The 15,742-nt window shown below is 44.1% G+C and overlaps 1 protein-coding gene across 1 annotated transcript in view; it reads left to right on the top strand.

The window, feature by feature from the left end:
- The first annotated feature begins 2,730 nt into the window (after window positions 1–2,730).
- Window positions 2,731–15,742, top strand: part of KREMEN1 (kringle containing transmembrane protein 1) — a 31,725-nt gene continuing 18,713 nt past the window's right edge. Inside the window, exons 1-2 of the mRNA XM_059827525.1 lie at window positions 2,731–2,809; window positions 14,837–14,999. Coding sequence (XP_059683508.1) covers window positions 2,731–2,809; window positions 14,837–14,999 — 242 coding nt within the window. The remainder of the gene's footprint in view (window positions 2,810–14,836; window positions 15,000–15,742) is intronic.

Below are 15,742 nucleotides of genomic sequence, written 5' to 3'. Positions count from 1 at the left end.
GTCAGCCTTCTCTGTTCCAGTGTCCTTAAGGAACAGAATACCACATAAAATGGAATCGAAATTGGGTGAACAGGTAACACAGTGAGGTCCCAGTCCTTGGAGAGGAGAATTTTGTGGGTCATTAAATCACAGAGTAACGTCTCTATCACAAGGAAGTGCTGCGTGCACACACAATGACTTGTAAAGGAATGCTAGCAGCACTTGATGTCAGTAGCTCATACTGGGAAGGGAATATATGGAATGAATTAGAAGTCCAGTCCTCCTGAAAAATGTGTATGTTACTCTGAGAACACAGTTGATTTCTATGAATCAGAATTATTCGGCCTAGCCCATCATAAACAAAACAGTGGTAGAAACAAACACCCGCTGCCACCACAAGCCATTCCTTCTGGTCGGTCTTTGTAACTCTCCCATCACAGTGATCTCTAATTCCCTAGTTTATACACACACATGCACACGTAGGCGTTCACACGCACATATATTCAGTGCCAGCAAAAACATGTCTGCTCGCAGTACTCTTGTGCAACCAAAGTTCAGGATCAGGCACTTTAGCAGAATTTGTGAGCCAAATAACTGAACATACTTATACATTATGTGTGTTAGGAGGAACTAAATATTTCCGCATTTACCATTAAAAAAAAAAAAAAGCATAACACCAAGCTAACACAACACTGCTATTGTTTTTCAATATTTCATCAGCTTAAAAATTCTACATTCACTAGGAATTCAGCTCAAAGAAATGAGAATGTGGTGCATTATTATGCTGTGATATCAAAATATACATGTAAAGCCATGCTAGTATGCAATCCTTGTTCTGCTTTTTACATATATTGCAAAGGCCAAAAGAAATTTAAGCACGGTTTTCACCTCAAAAGCAACCTTACAGCTTTTTATGATGGGAGGTTTCTGCATGCTAAAAGTGAGACGTACCATAGCGCGTATTGATATAATAGATAAAGCTACAAACTGTATTTTGTTGCTTCCTCTTTCAGAGTAGCAAAATTGCTCTCTCCTTTGTAGATGTTTGAAGGTGCCACCCCATTACACGGCAATGGTGTAAAGGTGCTACAAGGAGAACGTTCGTCCTCCTTCTGTTCCTGACAAAGCAAGCATAGCTTTCTGTATGTGGTTTTTTGCTGTTGGTAGTTTGGTGGGGTTTTTTTCTGTTGATTGTTTTTTAGCAAAGAAGCACTGCCATTGCTAAACCGTCTCACAGGTCAGCTAATAAGTCTTTGTAGAAGTTTAGACAATAGCTTTATAATGTACCCCCTTGACTTTTTTTTGTCCTTTGTTGTCTGCACGCAAATGGGGAACAAAAAAGCGGCTATCTTTCTGCACGTGCATTCACCATTCTCAAAAAGCAACACTGCTCTTTTTCTTTCGGTTCCACGGTCTGTTAGCTGCTCCGTGTTTCTGCGTTTGTCTCTTTGCACGTTTCTATCACTGCGGGTATGTGTGTCCCCTCGCGCCCGCCTGTGTGTCCAAATGTTTTGATGTGTGTGCGTGCGTCTCCTTAGGTCCCTGCGTGTCCGTGTCCGGCCGCGAGTGTCTTGTGTCCGCGGGCGCCCACGTGTCTGCTCTGTGCGCCCGTGCGGATCCGCGCGAGACCCCGCGCCGCTGATCCTGCCTCAGCCTCCGCGCCCGCGCGATGCGCGCCCGCGCGGCCGCCAGCTCCGCCCACCGTCAGGACGCGGCCCGCGCTGCTGGGAGCGCGGGGGGGGGTGGGGGCGGTGTCGCTGCAGCCGGGCCGCCGAGCGCCTGTGCGCGGGGTGCTTTCTCGCGGCGCGCTCTGTGCGCGAGCCGCGCTGACACGGCTCCGCCGCCCGGCGGGAGGTGCCTTTTCACAGTTTTGGAATGACGCCCTAAATAGCAGCGTGCGGCGCTGGCACCTCCCCGCGCGCGGAGCCGCTCACGGCTGCGTCCCTCAGAAAGGCGCTGCTTGGGCGCAGTCCTCTTGCGCGCACCCGCGGCCCCGCCGCGCCCGCGCCGAGTGGCTGTGCGCGGGCGGGAGCTTCTCGGGACTAGTACGAAGTTTGTAGCGTTCTTTTCCTGTCGCCTCTCCGCCCGCCCCCCCCCCCCCCCCCCCCCCCCCCCTTCAAGGGATGAGAGACGTGCTGCACCTGCGCGCCTCCATCGGCTGGCAGACAAACCCCGTGGGCCCCCGGCCTGCCGGAGGGCGAGCGCGGGGCCGGGACAGCGGCTGGCCGCAGGCAGAGCCCGCGGCTAGGCCGCGGGGCTGACAGGCTCCTGCCCGGCCTCTTCCGCGGCCACAGCGGGGGACTGGGTGCGAGAGGGCAGAGGGGAGTGACGAGGGCGAGACACGGGGCACTGCTGGGGCGGAGGAGTGGGTGTGAAGGGGTCGCCGGGCCACTGCCTCGCTGGCGGCGGGGCGGCCCTGCCTGCCCGGAGGGCTCCGCGGAGCCCCTGTGCTGGCCCAGGAGCAAGCACCGGCAGCCCAAACCTGTCGGTGTCAAACGTAAAGGCAGCAGTTTTGCCGTCCCGCGCTGCAGCAGGTTGGGATGTTGGTCTCTATCCTTTCCTGTCACATGGCTGGTAATAGGATCCCTCATCTGCCACTCGGCACCTCGCCGGGGCGCAGTTACAGGACACATGCTGTAGGGCCTCCGCTTCCCGCACTTTGCGCTCTTCGCGGCCGTGCGCGACCACCTCTGCCCCCGGAGCGCTGGGGCTGCTGCCTGCGAGCGCGGTGCGGCCCGGCGACCGCTGCCCATGGAGCCCCCCGCCCTCGCCGCCGTCCTGGCCTTCTCAGGGCTGGCGCTGAGCTGCTGCCGCGAGCCCGTTCTCTCCGGTGAGTGACGCGTCGCGGGGAGCCGGGAGGGGGGCGCGTTTGGGGCTGCTCTCCGACCTCCTCGCAGGGCTGAGCGGCGAGGGAGCTGGGCAGTCTCTCCCCGAACTCCGCAGACTTGCAGCTGGCGCGCAGCCTCCCGCGGAAGGGCTCTGCCGCCCGGCAGCACCTCTTCGAGGTCGCGACGACGTCCCTTCCTGCTCGCCAGGTCGGTGCACGGCGCGAAGCTGCTCGTGCAAACATGCAGGGGGTATTTTTGTGCGCAGTTTGCAGGGTGTGGGTGCTTGAGGAACTCCCTGTGCTCGCTGAGCTCGGAGCTCAGAAAACTGTATGAAAGCATGAGGTAAGAGGAAGAAGAGTAGCACATTTCTCTATCAAAGTGGTTTGGTAGCTAGATCTGCAGAACGGAGGCATCTGCAGGGAAAGGGGAGTGTGGGGCATGGGTACACTTAATCACTGGGAAATGAAATAACCAGTGGCAGCAGGGCAGAATCAGGGCTGCAGATCCAGAACTTGGAGGGTGGCCATCTCGCCTGTCTGCAACGTGCTGCCCCAGCTCCCTGTCAAGCATGGACTCCTCTGACCATTCAGGTCCTTATTCAGCCAAGGAATTTGGGAAGCCTGAAGCTCCGCTACCTGTTAGTGTGGGTTTTCACTTAAAATTCCTCTGTGCCCTTTTGTCCTCGGTTGTTACTGATGATTTCAAGTACCACGGTTCTCCTCTGATAAACGTTGGCCCTGCTTTGCAAGATCTGAAGTGACTCTTCCAGATGATCACAGTGTCACAGCCATCAGATGCATGGCCCTCCTGGATACATTTTGCATATTCTAATAATTGTTATTCTTTATTACATAGAATTTGCTCTACTTCCTTTTGCCATTAACAGATACTTGCTCATCAAGTTTTTGTAGATGCACTTGATTAGATTTGGAAAGTACTTACATAGACTTTCTTGGGGGAAAAAAAAGCCATTTACCAGAAGGCAAACCCAGAAGGTAAACTTCACAACTTCTCAGAAGTTACCTGGAGTGAGTAAAATGTGAGAGTATTTTCAGATAACCCTGTAGAGAGCTGCCTAGACAGGGACGTATCTAGACCATGTCTAACAGTCTGTTCCCGGTACCATTAAGACATGTTTGGCGCACACAGTAGGTACTCCTTCCTTTGCTTAAGTTGAAGAATGTCTTCTTGTAAGGTTTCTCAGCAGAACTGCGGACAGAACACTCCATATGTGACCATGTCCCTCACAGCAGGCTGTATGACAGCAAGCGGAGGATATACCTCTGTGAATGTTTGGTTCATAGGCTATTGAGAAGATTCTGTTTACACACCTGCACTTCCATCCTCTAGCCAACTTCTAACTGCATGCACTGGCAGCCACTAAAGGGGACAGAGACGCCTGAGCACAAGCAGCTGGGTCTGGCGGAGGGGGATAGAATGTATAATGCCTCTGAGTGAAGGGGTAGCAAAGGAGAATGGATCTAGAAAGCACTGCCACCTACGTGTCTTCTGATAAAGAACCTGGAAACAGTGCAAATCTACACTTTAACAAGGGCCTGTAATTTGTACGGCATGTACAACATCGTCAGAGTTGCTAATCTGCACAAACAGTACCTCGGGGTCTTCTTGACCTTTAATCCCACAGGACCGAAACAGGATCAGCTGGGTCAGGTTGCACTTGAAGCTAGCAGAATTCTGAAATGACAAACATTAATTAATAATACTTTTGTAAGGCAGTTTGTCGTATGGTATGTTTTTAATGGCTATTCCTTTTTTATCAAGTGCATGTCTTACTGAGTTTATTGTAAAATGCAGTCAAAATACGGCCTGCGTCACACCAACATTTGCTAAGATAGGAGAGAAACTTTAACTTCTGGAATTGCCTTATGAAAAATGACTCGAATTGTCAGAAATCAGAGTGAGTTAACAATCATTTTTGCCCACAGTACTGTGCTACTTTTCACAGAATGTTTCTGCTTTGCTGTGTGATGCCTAACAGTTTCTATTAATCCAAACACTGACATTTGCAGCATTCAAATGTTGGTCATACCACATTTCTCAAGTGAATCAGAAATAAGAGATGGGTGAACAGATTGCCTAACATTAAAGGACTGTCTAAATTTGGTGAGTTTTGTATTGCAAGGCCAAAGAGATGGAAATACCTTTGGCAAATGTTAGTTTCAGTGAGCAAATGTTATTTTATATACTCAGTGCAATAAGTTCTCACTTCTAGTTTCTGTATTTATAGTGTTCATTTAATTTCCCCATCAGAAATGTATGTGATTATCAGTCTCTTTTTCCTTTCCGTGTTTTCTTTCCATTTAGCAATACTTGGTTTTCTTCCCAGCTGAGTCTTTCCTTTGAGCTGCTATTTCAGCCTTCTCTCACAAACCTTGTATCTCTTGTCATCTTTTTCTGCCTATGTCTTGCTGATTCAGAGAAGTGGTTCTACTTGATATGCCTTAAGCAATCGTAATGGAAATACTCGAAAAAACATTTCTAACCAGACAGATAGAAGATGAAATAGTTTGTCAGACACTTCAGCATATCATGCTTGTACATGCATAGAGCGTAACTCACAATCCAGAGTTATGTGAATGGATTTAGGCAGGATGGAGGCAGAGAATTGGGAGGGAGGCAGGGATTACATGCTGCCAGCTGCAAAATTTGCGTTCTTTGTCATATCACACCATAATGGTTGTGCAATTGACCACTCCCTCCATCCACACAGTGGCTATGGACCATCTTGATAAAATTTCCAAAGGGATTCAGTCTGCCACGCTTGACAATGGAACAACAGTTTTAAAACTTCACAAAGAAAGAAAACAAATGGGTGTATTAAGGAACAGAAATTCTTATGGGGCCACATCATGCATTCTTACTTCCAGTGATAAAGAATCACAAGGCAAGCAAGCGTGTTTGCATCTTGCAGCTGAGGATCAGCCAGCAGCTGCAAAGCTGTGGCTAGTACAACATGTTTATATTGTATGAATAAAAAGAAAAAAGGTACAAAATACATACTTTTAAGCATTAGAAATAATGGTAACTGCCTCTCATGCTCATACGCTAATTTGCTTGCTTCCAACATATTCCAGAAAGGGTCTGGCCAGTCAGATAGCATTTACCTGTTTTTTTTCTTTAAAAAAACAAAAAAGCTAAAGTGATGAAAAAGTGATTAGATTGAAGGTTAGTAATCGAAGTTTCACAAGAATAGCAAGTTCACATATATAACAACTCACACACTGCCAGGGAGCACAAGTATGGAACTCCACATGTCCGTACATTCCCAGGAATGTACATTCTTACAGGACAGACAGATGCTTAAGTCAAGGTTTGATCAAATGTCAGGTGAGTCTTCACTGTGACTACTCTCTAGTTTGGACCAACGCTGAACAAGACTCTAGTTCTGACCAGCAAAAAAGATTGCATTTAAGGAGTTTAAAAAATCACATGTGTATGTCTGTATGCGTCTCTGTGTGGATATGTAGAATGAGAGAGAGATGATTTTTAAACTACATGCAGAGTGCCCCTACACTGCAAAGGGAAATGATCAGCTAACCAAGTGCCCTCATAGCATCACATCAGAATTTAACTGGCTGATTTACCAAATAGGGAGTTATCTTCTAGCAATTTTGAAAATTGCAATTTTAAACAAAGATCATTCTTTCCTGAGGTTTTTCTTTAGTTTGTATCAACTGTTGTGTTGTGAGGTTTTTTACTGTTACAGTATAGGCACCCAAGCCTGATAGTTTTAATAAGGGCTTTTGTTATATTAGTAGTAATTGAAATAGTAAAGTATTGAAATGTAAAAATACTAATTTTTTACTTCGGTAGGTCTAAAACAGCCTTATGCTTCCCAAAAGTGTTTATTTTGCATCATAACATATTATGGAATGAGATTTTTTTTTTTCCCTGACCAATCATATGACAGTATGCAAATGAACTTTTGGTTCAATCGATAAAACTGCATCTTCAAAGAAAACCATTGCACTGCTAAAAATATTTTTAATAATGACCACAGAAGCCATATTTGTCTCTTTGATCTCCTGAAGCTTCTTCTGGTTTTAATCAGTGTTCCCACATGAAGAACTGTGGCAACCTATGATAATAGAATCCCTATTCGCATCTATAGGGAAACAAAAATGTTCTCATCTGAAGAAGGTAATTTGGTGTTCTGCCCCTTCCATCCGTGGGCCCCTGCCTCTGTTACTGCTGGGGTATCTTGGCATCAGTTAAGTGGTTTCTGTCCTTTCCTCTGTGCATTACTCTCTCATTGAAGTGTTTCTGCTGTCTAATTATACCCTTTCAATCAAATTAGAGACTGCAGCATCTGGTTAGTGCCTGTAACTGTTGCCATCTGCACCTAGATACAGTGCTTTCATTTAAGGAGGAGTGCTTAAATTGCAATCTCTAGCAAGAACTAGGAGAACAGTTTAGGTAGGATGGAAATGACTTAAAACTCTTCTTAGAACACTATGCAAGCGCATGCATCAAGCAACTGACACCTAGTCATTATTGGACCTGGCACCTTTGGTTCCATATTCTGCTTAAGCGTTTTCCTGACTCTTCTGAAATGCTGTAAGAAAAACAAGTGAGAACTGGGCAGGCAGTTATAGCATGTAAATTCAAGGAACCTTTATTTCTTGCTCCAGCCTTGCAGAACATTTAATGTTCTGGCTATTGCACCACTGTAATGAAACCCAAGATGTAAACAGCAGCCGCTGTCATTTACCTTTCATTAATCTGCAGATTTTTAAAAGAAAACCTTGCTTCTTGTTTAGCAGTAGCCAGTAGGATAATTTCTGGCCTGGTAGGCTAGTTTCTGGTTGATAATTGTTGTCAACCTTTAATCTCTCCAGCCCCCAGTCAGCACTCCAAGTAGCTTACAGAACTTAAAGCAAGCAAATAAAGCAAGTAACTTTGTTTTTTTCAGTGAAATAGTAACAAGTTTGTCATTCTGATTTTTCAGTCTCAAAAGCTACATACATGCCCCAAACTTAGAAGAGTACTCTAAGAAGGTATTTAAACCATCCTGAAACCTCCATCTCTTCGGTCTGCAATTTGTAATGTTGCTGAATATATGTCTTTGAGAAAATACAGACTTTGAAGAATGCTCAGAAGATTTATAAGATTTCCCACTTGCCAGCCAGAAAATGAAGAGTGTTTGAGAAGTATATAGCTGTTTTCTTAGCTTTTCCTCTCATTTGTACAGAAAAGACTGCAGGTGAAATTCAAATGTTTGTATTATTTCTGTCTATGGGAATGTGGCATGAAATGAGATTTTCTCAGGTAAGTGGGCCTCTTGCCATTAAGGACTTCAGAGATTAAAACCAGTGTTTGGAAGTCCAGCTTAGAAAATCATTGGCAGCCAATGCAGGCTCTGAAATATCAGTGTTTTATCATCAGTGCTTCATTCAGTAAAAAAATCAGTCTGTTATATTTTGCACTACCTTAATTTTTCAAGTGATCCTAAAGTGGCGCCCATGTGGAGTGCAGGCAGCCGTACAGTCCCAAAGTAACAAAGGCAAAAATGATCATTGTAAGGTCCCTACATCGAAGAAGAAACTGAGACAGATGGAAAAAATTTCTACTACAGCTGCTGTTTGATCTTCCAAATGTTGATCTGGCTCTAATAAAACTAATTGTGAACCTGTATCACACACTGAGCATTCACTCATAGTGGACAACCATCCCCAGGCATATTTTCTGCTTTTTCTTTCTAGCGGTTGCCACTCAATACGTACTTATCTAGTCTTAGTCTTCATTTTGAAAAAAAGAGTTATTTTTCTGTCAACCATGGCACCTGATGTGTTGAAAACAAAACAGCCCTGGCAACACACTGCTCTCCTTGTTTCCTCACTAAGGCTCATAAGCATTATCCTGAACAGGACCTGTTGGAACCTTCCAGCTTTTCATGACTAGAACCACTGCAGTGGTTCTACCTCTGATTAATTCTGTTTGCAGACATCCCCATGAAACAGTAGAAGGAGCATGGTCATTAGAGAGTTAATAGAGTAAAATCATCACAGACATTGATTTTAATTATGGATTTGACACAAGCCTCTACTTCAGACTAAGTCTGAAACCGAGATGACTAAGATCTTAGAAATATGAGGATGTCGGAGACTTCAAGATTTGAATGGTCACAGCTTTCTCCATGTACTGTCTAAACCCTTAGTGATTTAATAGAGGTTGACAGGATAGTTTAAATTGAGCTGTGGGTGCACGAACAGAAACCACGTGACAAATCTGTCAAGCACAGTGGCACTCTGATGCCTTCTAGGAAGCTGTCAGCTTTAGCCTCCGCAAAGTGCCTTTTCTTTCCTTGCTGTCTTTGCCACCCGGAGAGGACTTGGATACAGTGCAAGTTCTGTCATAGTATACCATAGTCTTACAAAACTTTAAGGAATAAGGCTTGCTGAAATTCACAGAACTGACATTAATGTCCTTGAGTCACTGTTCTGATGTTAGTTAGATTCCAAGCAAAGGGCTTCATAGCCTAAAGTAACATGGAAGTGTCAACCAACATAAGAGAGTTGGATCCAGTGGGTGCCAGAACAGTAAGGGAGAGGTGGTTGTTGCTGGTTGTTTCATTTTTTTTCCCCTCCCTTCTACATGGTCATAATCTACCAAAGAGAAATCAGGTAATTTGAGTAAGTCCAAGAGTTTTACCAATAGTGTTCAGTCCACTCTTTTCTGACCGTTTTATTTAGATGACCTCTTCTGAACTAGTTTTGTGCGGGCAAATCTGGCTGACCTTTTTTAAGCTCATCTATTCACAGAATTATTACACCCGTAGTACAAGATGAAAAGAAGGATGGAAGTTCTAACCTCCTCCAGAATCTCTTAGGACTTTTGCCTTTACAGTGCAGCCTACGGATTTGAAATGGAGAGGACAGTGGTCTGTCTGCAGATGAAACATTCACTTTGCACCTTCAGCACATTGGGACTATTAATTTCATAGTGAGATCGCTAAGGTAGTGTCTTGGCTGTTGTGTAGCAAAATATGGCGAAATCACTATGCATGTTTACTGTAAACAGCTGTTTACTGTTTACTGCCAAGATATTGAATATGCTGAGAGATCTGTGTCCATGTTACTATGAATTTTATAGAAAACAGTACAAAATATATCTCAGCAGATCTCAAAGCTTATTGTTCAAGGTAGAAGAATGTAGGACCAAGGACCTGATTTTTAAATGCCAGTATTTACTTGAAAAGATTGCACTCCAATGCTATGGAAAAATTATTATTAATCATTAACAAAATGAAGATTTCCTAGCAAATTCCCTGTAACACAAAAAGGTATCAATTTCATTTGATAAAAGCTGCTAAATTCCATAACTTAAAGTTTTCATTTCAGTTTTTCTGGGAAAATCAATGATTTTACATGTTATCTCATTGCCTCCTCCTTCCACATCTAGATGCTAAAAAAGCCAGGGGAGCTTCACTACAACTCAGCTGGCGCATTTTTCCCAAATCTCTTGGTAGTGCAAAAGAACACAGGAGGCAGTGTTACAGCTACCTATTGTCTTGGGAACAAAAAACTACAGCTGAGAGGAATGAAGAGAGCCTGACTCTTCCTTTTGTGCCATGTCCTTAAAGTACCAGTGCAATGAAGTTTGAAGAAAATACTAAAAAAAAAAAAAAAACCTCACATGAAAATGAAAGGCAGTCACTACTGCAAGTTAAAGCATGGGCCAGTCTTAGCAGATCCTAAAATGGGCTGATGTTAACTTCAGTTTAGTCTGTGTGCCAGATTACATTCAGGTATTGTAGCATTCCTTGCATTTCTGAGTAGATGTTAGTACATACTGCTTCTCGTTTAGAAGTGAGAAGCAAAAAAAGTAATAGCACTAAGCTGCAGTAGACATCTTTTCTCAATGTGTTTATCACTTCTCACAACTGCTTCTTTATACTGTACGTTATTTTGTTTATCTAGTTTTATTATGTTTTCCTCTTTTTTCTGCCAAATTTATCAGCTTATATTTTTCAGCTATGACATAGAAAAACTTTTACATTAACTGCAAAGCAAGTGAGGTATTGAAGAAAGTTGCAACACTGTGGTGACTTTAAAGTGGTTTTTTTCATATGTTTATGCAAATATCTGTGGTGGCCTGAATACTGGAAAATCAGATTTGCATTTTCAAGTAAATGTATGTAGCTCACCTGCATTGCTAAGGCAGTCAGGTAAATTACAGTAAGGAGGAGTATTGACTTGAAGCTTATTTTGGTTAAATTAGATAGCTTTCTGTCCATGGATGATAGCAGTATACATTAATGGTTGTGCAGACACCTCTTCTGTGTGCCTTCAGCAACAAAATTCCATTTAATAGAAATCCTAACTTGCCTAGGCATGAAAATACACAGCAAAGGCACAAAAACATCAGCTTTCATCTCCTGTGTAATAAAACTGTGAAATAATCATTATAATTGCACCATTCTGATATTTGTGGGCCCAGACTAAACTAATTTCAAAGGCATGGTTTTAATAATACATTTTCCCTTCTCCCACAGTATTTCTAAATACAAAAAAGGTGTACTGTTAGTATAAGGATTAAGCTGGGGGTGGGTTTTTTCCTCTTCCAACTGCAGCCACACAGGTTTTCTAGCCTTGTTTTGTAGAGTACATCTCATGAGGGACACCTGAGATCAGCATACTCCACTTCAGAGCACTCTCCCTTTCCCTCAGGGCAGTAGAACATCTCTGCAGCTGTTAAATGGTTCCTACAGAGAATACTATCAGACAAAACAGAAGGTTGCGCAGCCTGCAGGTAGTAGGAAGCATTTGTGACTTTCCCTGGTAATGGTACTCAGTACAAAGAAATGTTCACAACAGTGTAACCCAGCAGTTTTAATTCTGTCATGGACTGTTGTATTTTAGTACTATTTTTAAATAAATGCATGGATGATAAATGTTACCAAGTATTAACTATACTATATAATTATACAGGATGGGCTTATTTATGGTACACTAATTATAATGACTATTTCTGGAAGATGATCACAGAATCACAGAATGGTTGAGGTTGGAAGTGATCTCTGGAGGTCATCTTGTTCGACCCCTCTGCTCAAGCACTGTCACCTAAAGCACGTTGCCCAGGACCACATCCAGGTGGCTTTTGAATAGCTCCAAGGACAGAGATTCCAAAACCTCTCTGGGCAAACTGTTCCCGTGCTCTGTCACCCTCACAGTACATAATTTAATAAAAAATGTTTTGCATTTTTAGTAACGGTAAAATTGTTCATGCATATGAATATTTATTTGATCAGAAGATGTCATTAATGGCCTGGCTGAACAGAGAGCTTTGGCTGGAACTCAGGAAAAAAAGGAGAGTTTATGACCTTTGGAAGAAGGGGCAGGCAAGTCACAAAGACTACAAGGATGTTGTGAGGTTATGCAAGGAGAAAATTAGAAGGGCCAAAGCCCTGCTAGAACTTAATCTGGCATCTGCCGTAAAGGACAATAAAAAATGTTTCTATAAATACATTAGCAACAAAAGGAGAGCTAAGGAGAATCTCCATCCTTTATTGGATGCAGGGGGAAACATAGTGACAAAGGCTGAGGAAAAGGCTGAGGTACATAATGCCTTCTTTGCCTCAGTCTTTAACAGTAAGACCAGTTGTTCTCTGGGTACCCATCCCTCTGAGCTGGAAGACGGGGAGCAGAATGAAGCCCTCTGTAATCCACGGGGAAATGTTTAGTGACCTGCTACACCACTTAGACACACGCAAGTTTATGGGGCCGGATGGGATCCACCCAAGGGTACTGAAGGAGCTGGCAGAAGTGCTCACCAAGCCACTTTCAGTCAGGTGGTCCCAGTTGACTTGCGGTTAGCAAATGTGACACCCATCTACAAGAAGGGCCAGAAGGAGGATCCAGGGAACTACAGGCCTGGCAGTCTGATGTCAGAGCCGGGCGAGGTTATAGAGCAGATCATCTTGCGTGCCATCATGCGGCACATACAGGACAACTAAGTGATCAGGCCCAGTCAGCATGGGTTGATGAAAGGCAGGTCCTGCTTGACTAACTTGATCTCCTTCTATGACCAGGTGACCCGCTTAGTGGGCTAGGGAAGGGCTGTGGATGTTGTCTACCTGGACTTTTGTAAAGCCTTTGACACCGATTCCCACAGCATTCTCCTGGAGAAACTTGCTGCTCGTGGCTTGGATGGGCACACTCTTTGCTGGGTAAAAAACTGGCTGGATGGCCGGACCCAAAGGGTTGCGGTGAATGGAGGTAAATCCAGTTGGTGGCCAGTCACAAGTGGTGTTCCCCAGGGCTCAGTTTTGGGGCCAGTTCTGTTTAATATCTTTATCAATGATCTGGACGAGGGGATCAAGTGCTCCCTCAGTAAGTCTGCAGACAACACCAAGTTGGGCGGGACTGTTGATCTGCTGGAGGGTAGGAAGGCTCTGCAGAGGGATCTGGACAGGCTGGATCAATGGGCGGAGGCCAATTGTATGAGGTTCAACAAGGCCAAGTGCCGGGTCCTGCACTTGGGTCACAGCAACCCCATGCAACGCTACAGGCCTGGGGAAGAGTGGCTGGAAAGCTGCCCAGCGGAAAAGGACCTGGGGGTGTTGGTTGACAGTCATCTGACTATGAGTCGGCAGTGTGCCCAGGTGGCCAAGAAGGCCAACGGCATCCTGGCCTGTATCAGAAACAGTGTGGCCAGCAGGAGGACTAGGAAAGTGATTGTCCCTCTGTACTCAGCACTCGTGAGGCTGCACCTCGAATCCTGTGTTCAGTTTTGGGCCCCTCACTACAAGAAGGACATTGAGGTGCTGGAGTGTGTCCAAAGAAGGGCAACGAAGCTGGTGAGGGGTCTGGAGCACAAGGCTTATGAGGAACGGCTCAGGGAACTGGGGTTATTTAGCCTGGAGAATAGGAGGCTGAGGGGAGACCTTATCGCTCTCTACAGCTACCTGAAAGGGGGTGTGGTGAGGTGGGTGTCCATCTCTTCTCCCAAATAACAAGCGATAGGACAAGAAGACATTGCCTCAAGTTGCGCCAGGGGAGGTTAAGATTGGGTATTAGGAGAAATTTCTTCACCGAAAGGGTTGTCAAGCGTTGGAACAGGCTGCCCAGGGAGGTGGTTGAGTCACCATCCCTGGAGGTATTTAAAAGACATGTAGATGTGGCACTTAGGAACATGGTTTTGGTGGACTTGGCAGTGTTAGGTTAATGGTTGGACTTGATGATCTTAAAGGTCTTTTCCAACCTAAACAATTCTATGATTCTAGTAAGACACAGCAAAGCCAGGCTGTAGTTCAGCTGTGAAGGGGATAGTGTATTTAATGACTGGAGAAATCATTCTCTGCTTTGATTTCTAACTTGCTGAGTGTTAGGAAGCTAGGAAAGCAAACATAAACGGGAGAAAATATGAGCGAGGCAGAAGAATACTGACCTGTAAGTTTTAATCTGAAAGCATAAATGCTTTAGTAGCAAATCATGGTATCATGATTATACTCTACCAAAGGAGGTCCCTTTCTAAGGCAATTCAGGCCAGAGAAAAAAATGCCCAAGATTTTTTCTAAATCAGGATGTAAAGGTTTGCAAAATCCATGCCTACAAAATCTTTGACTTTATAAAGTACAGATATTTCCAACTTTAGTTAAACTGGGGTGAGATTTTGGGTAGTATGCTGATAAGTGGCAGACTGCTAACATAATCTAATTTCATTTTTGGAAAATTAACAAGTTACAGATTCATCCTAATGAGTAGAACATGAGGAAAACAGTGAAAAATGTAATATGCTTATTCAGAAAATGCACATTAATTATATTAACCACTCTTCAGACCTAACTGTTTAGTAAAGTAAAGAAATCATTATCTCTTCAATAGATGTGTGACTCTGAGAGAAAGCTTAAATCCCAGACAGCATCTTTAGCTGCCTAAACAATGCAGGAAACATGTTAGTGAAAGGAAACATGGTCTCTTGGGGATGGGGTGGAGGGCGAGGGAAGAACAACCAAACACTAAAAGTACATACATACTTTCTCTTTTTCCATTTCCATTTTTTCCCAGAATGTTATACAGCAAATGGGGCTGACTATCGTGGCACCCAGAACCAGACCTCCCAATATGCAGGGAAACCTTGTCTTTTTTGGAATGAGACCTTTGAGCATCCTTATAATACTTTGAAATATCCCAATGGGGAGGGAGGGCTTGGAGAGCATAACTACTGCAGGTAAGAAATGTCTCATTGCTACTAACATTGCCTATATACCTAGTGTTACTTTAAAGAGCTGACACAAAATTAGGAAACTTCCTGTCATACAGTGAAGAATGCCAGAACCATGGATATCTAACAGGTTTTATTTTATCCTGTAATCAGTACCCTGGATCTACAAGCACTGTTAGTAGAATAACTTTTTCAACCCAGCTCTCACCCAAAGTCCATATTATATAGCCAATCTATAATTTGGCATGATGGAGAAAGACTAGAGATTACACAAATGAAAAGATGGAGATAATAAAAAAATTGATCCAAGACAGAAGTACAGAAGCACTAGTGAATGTCTGTAGGAGTCTCTGCAACATTATGGTTTTTATCCTCACCCACAAGCCTGGTTCCGTTATACACTATGTTTCCGAATTTTGTGCTAGTGAAAGTTATGTAGTCACCAAAAATTCTCAGTGAGCATAAGCTGTTCAGTGACTTGGAGTTGTTATTTGACTTCAGAAGCTCCACTGTCAATGGTTACAATACCAGCTCAAACCATGGCAGATCCACTTTCCTTTCCTTGCCTTCTAGAGGAGTCCTCCATAACTATGGATAGAACTCAGAACGAAACTTAAATAAGAACGTCAGAATTTAGGAGCCAAATAAGAACCTAAGTTCAGAGATGTTTAGGCTCTGCAGGCTCTCTTCAGCCTGCAACATTTAACTTCTGGTGTTGTGCATTGGGAGGTTACATGCACTTCTGCCTT

The sequence above is a fragment of the Gavia stellata genome, chromosome 21, assembly GCF_030936135.1.
Source record: "Gavia stellata isolate bGavSte3 chromosome 21, bGavSte3.hap2, whole genome shotgun sequence".
Classification (NCBI taxonomy): Eukaryota; Metazoa; Chordata; class Aves; order Gaviiformes; family Gaviidae; genus Gavia; species Gavia stellata.
Note: the sequence above shows the minus strand (reverse complement) of the source record. Positions and strands in the feature narration are given on the sequence as shown.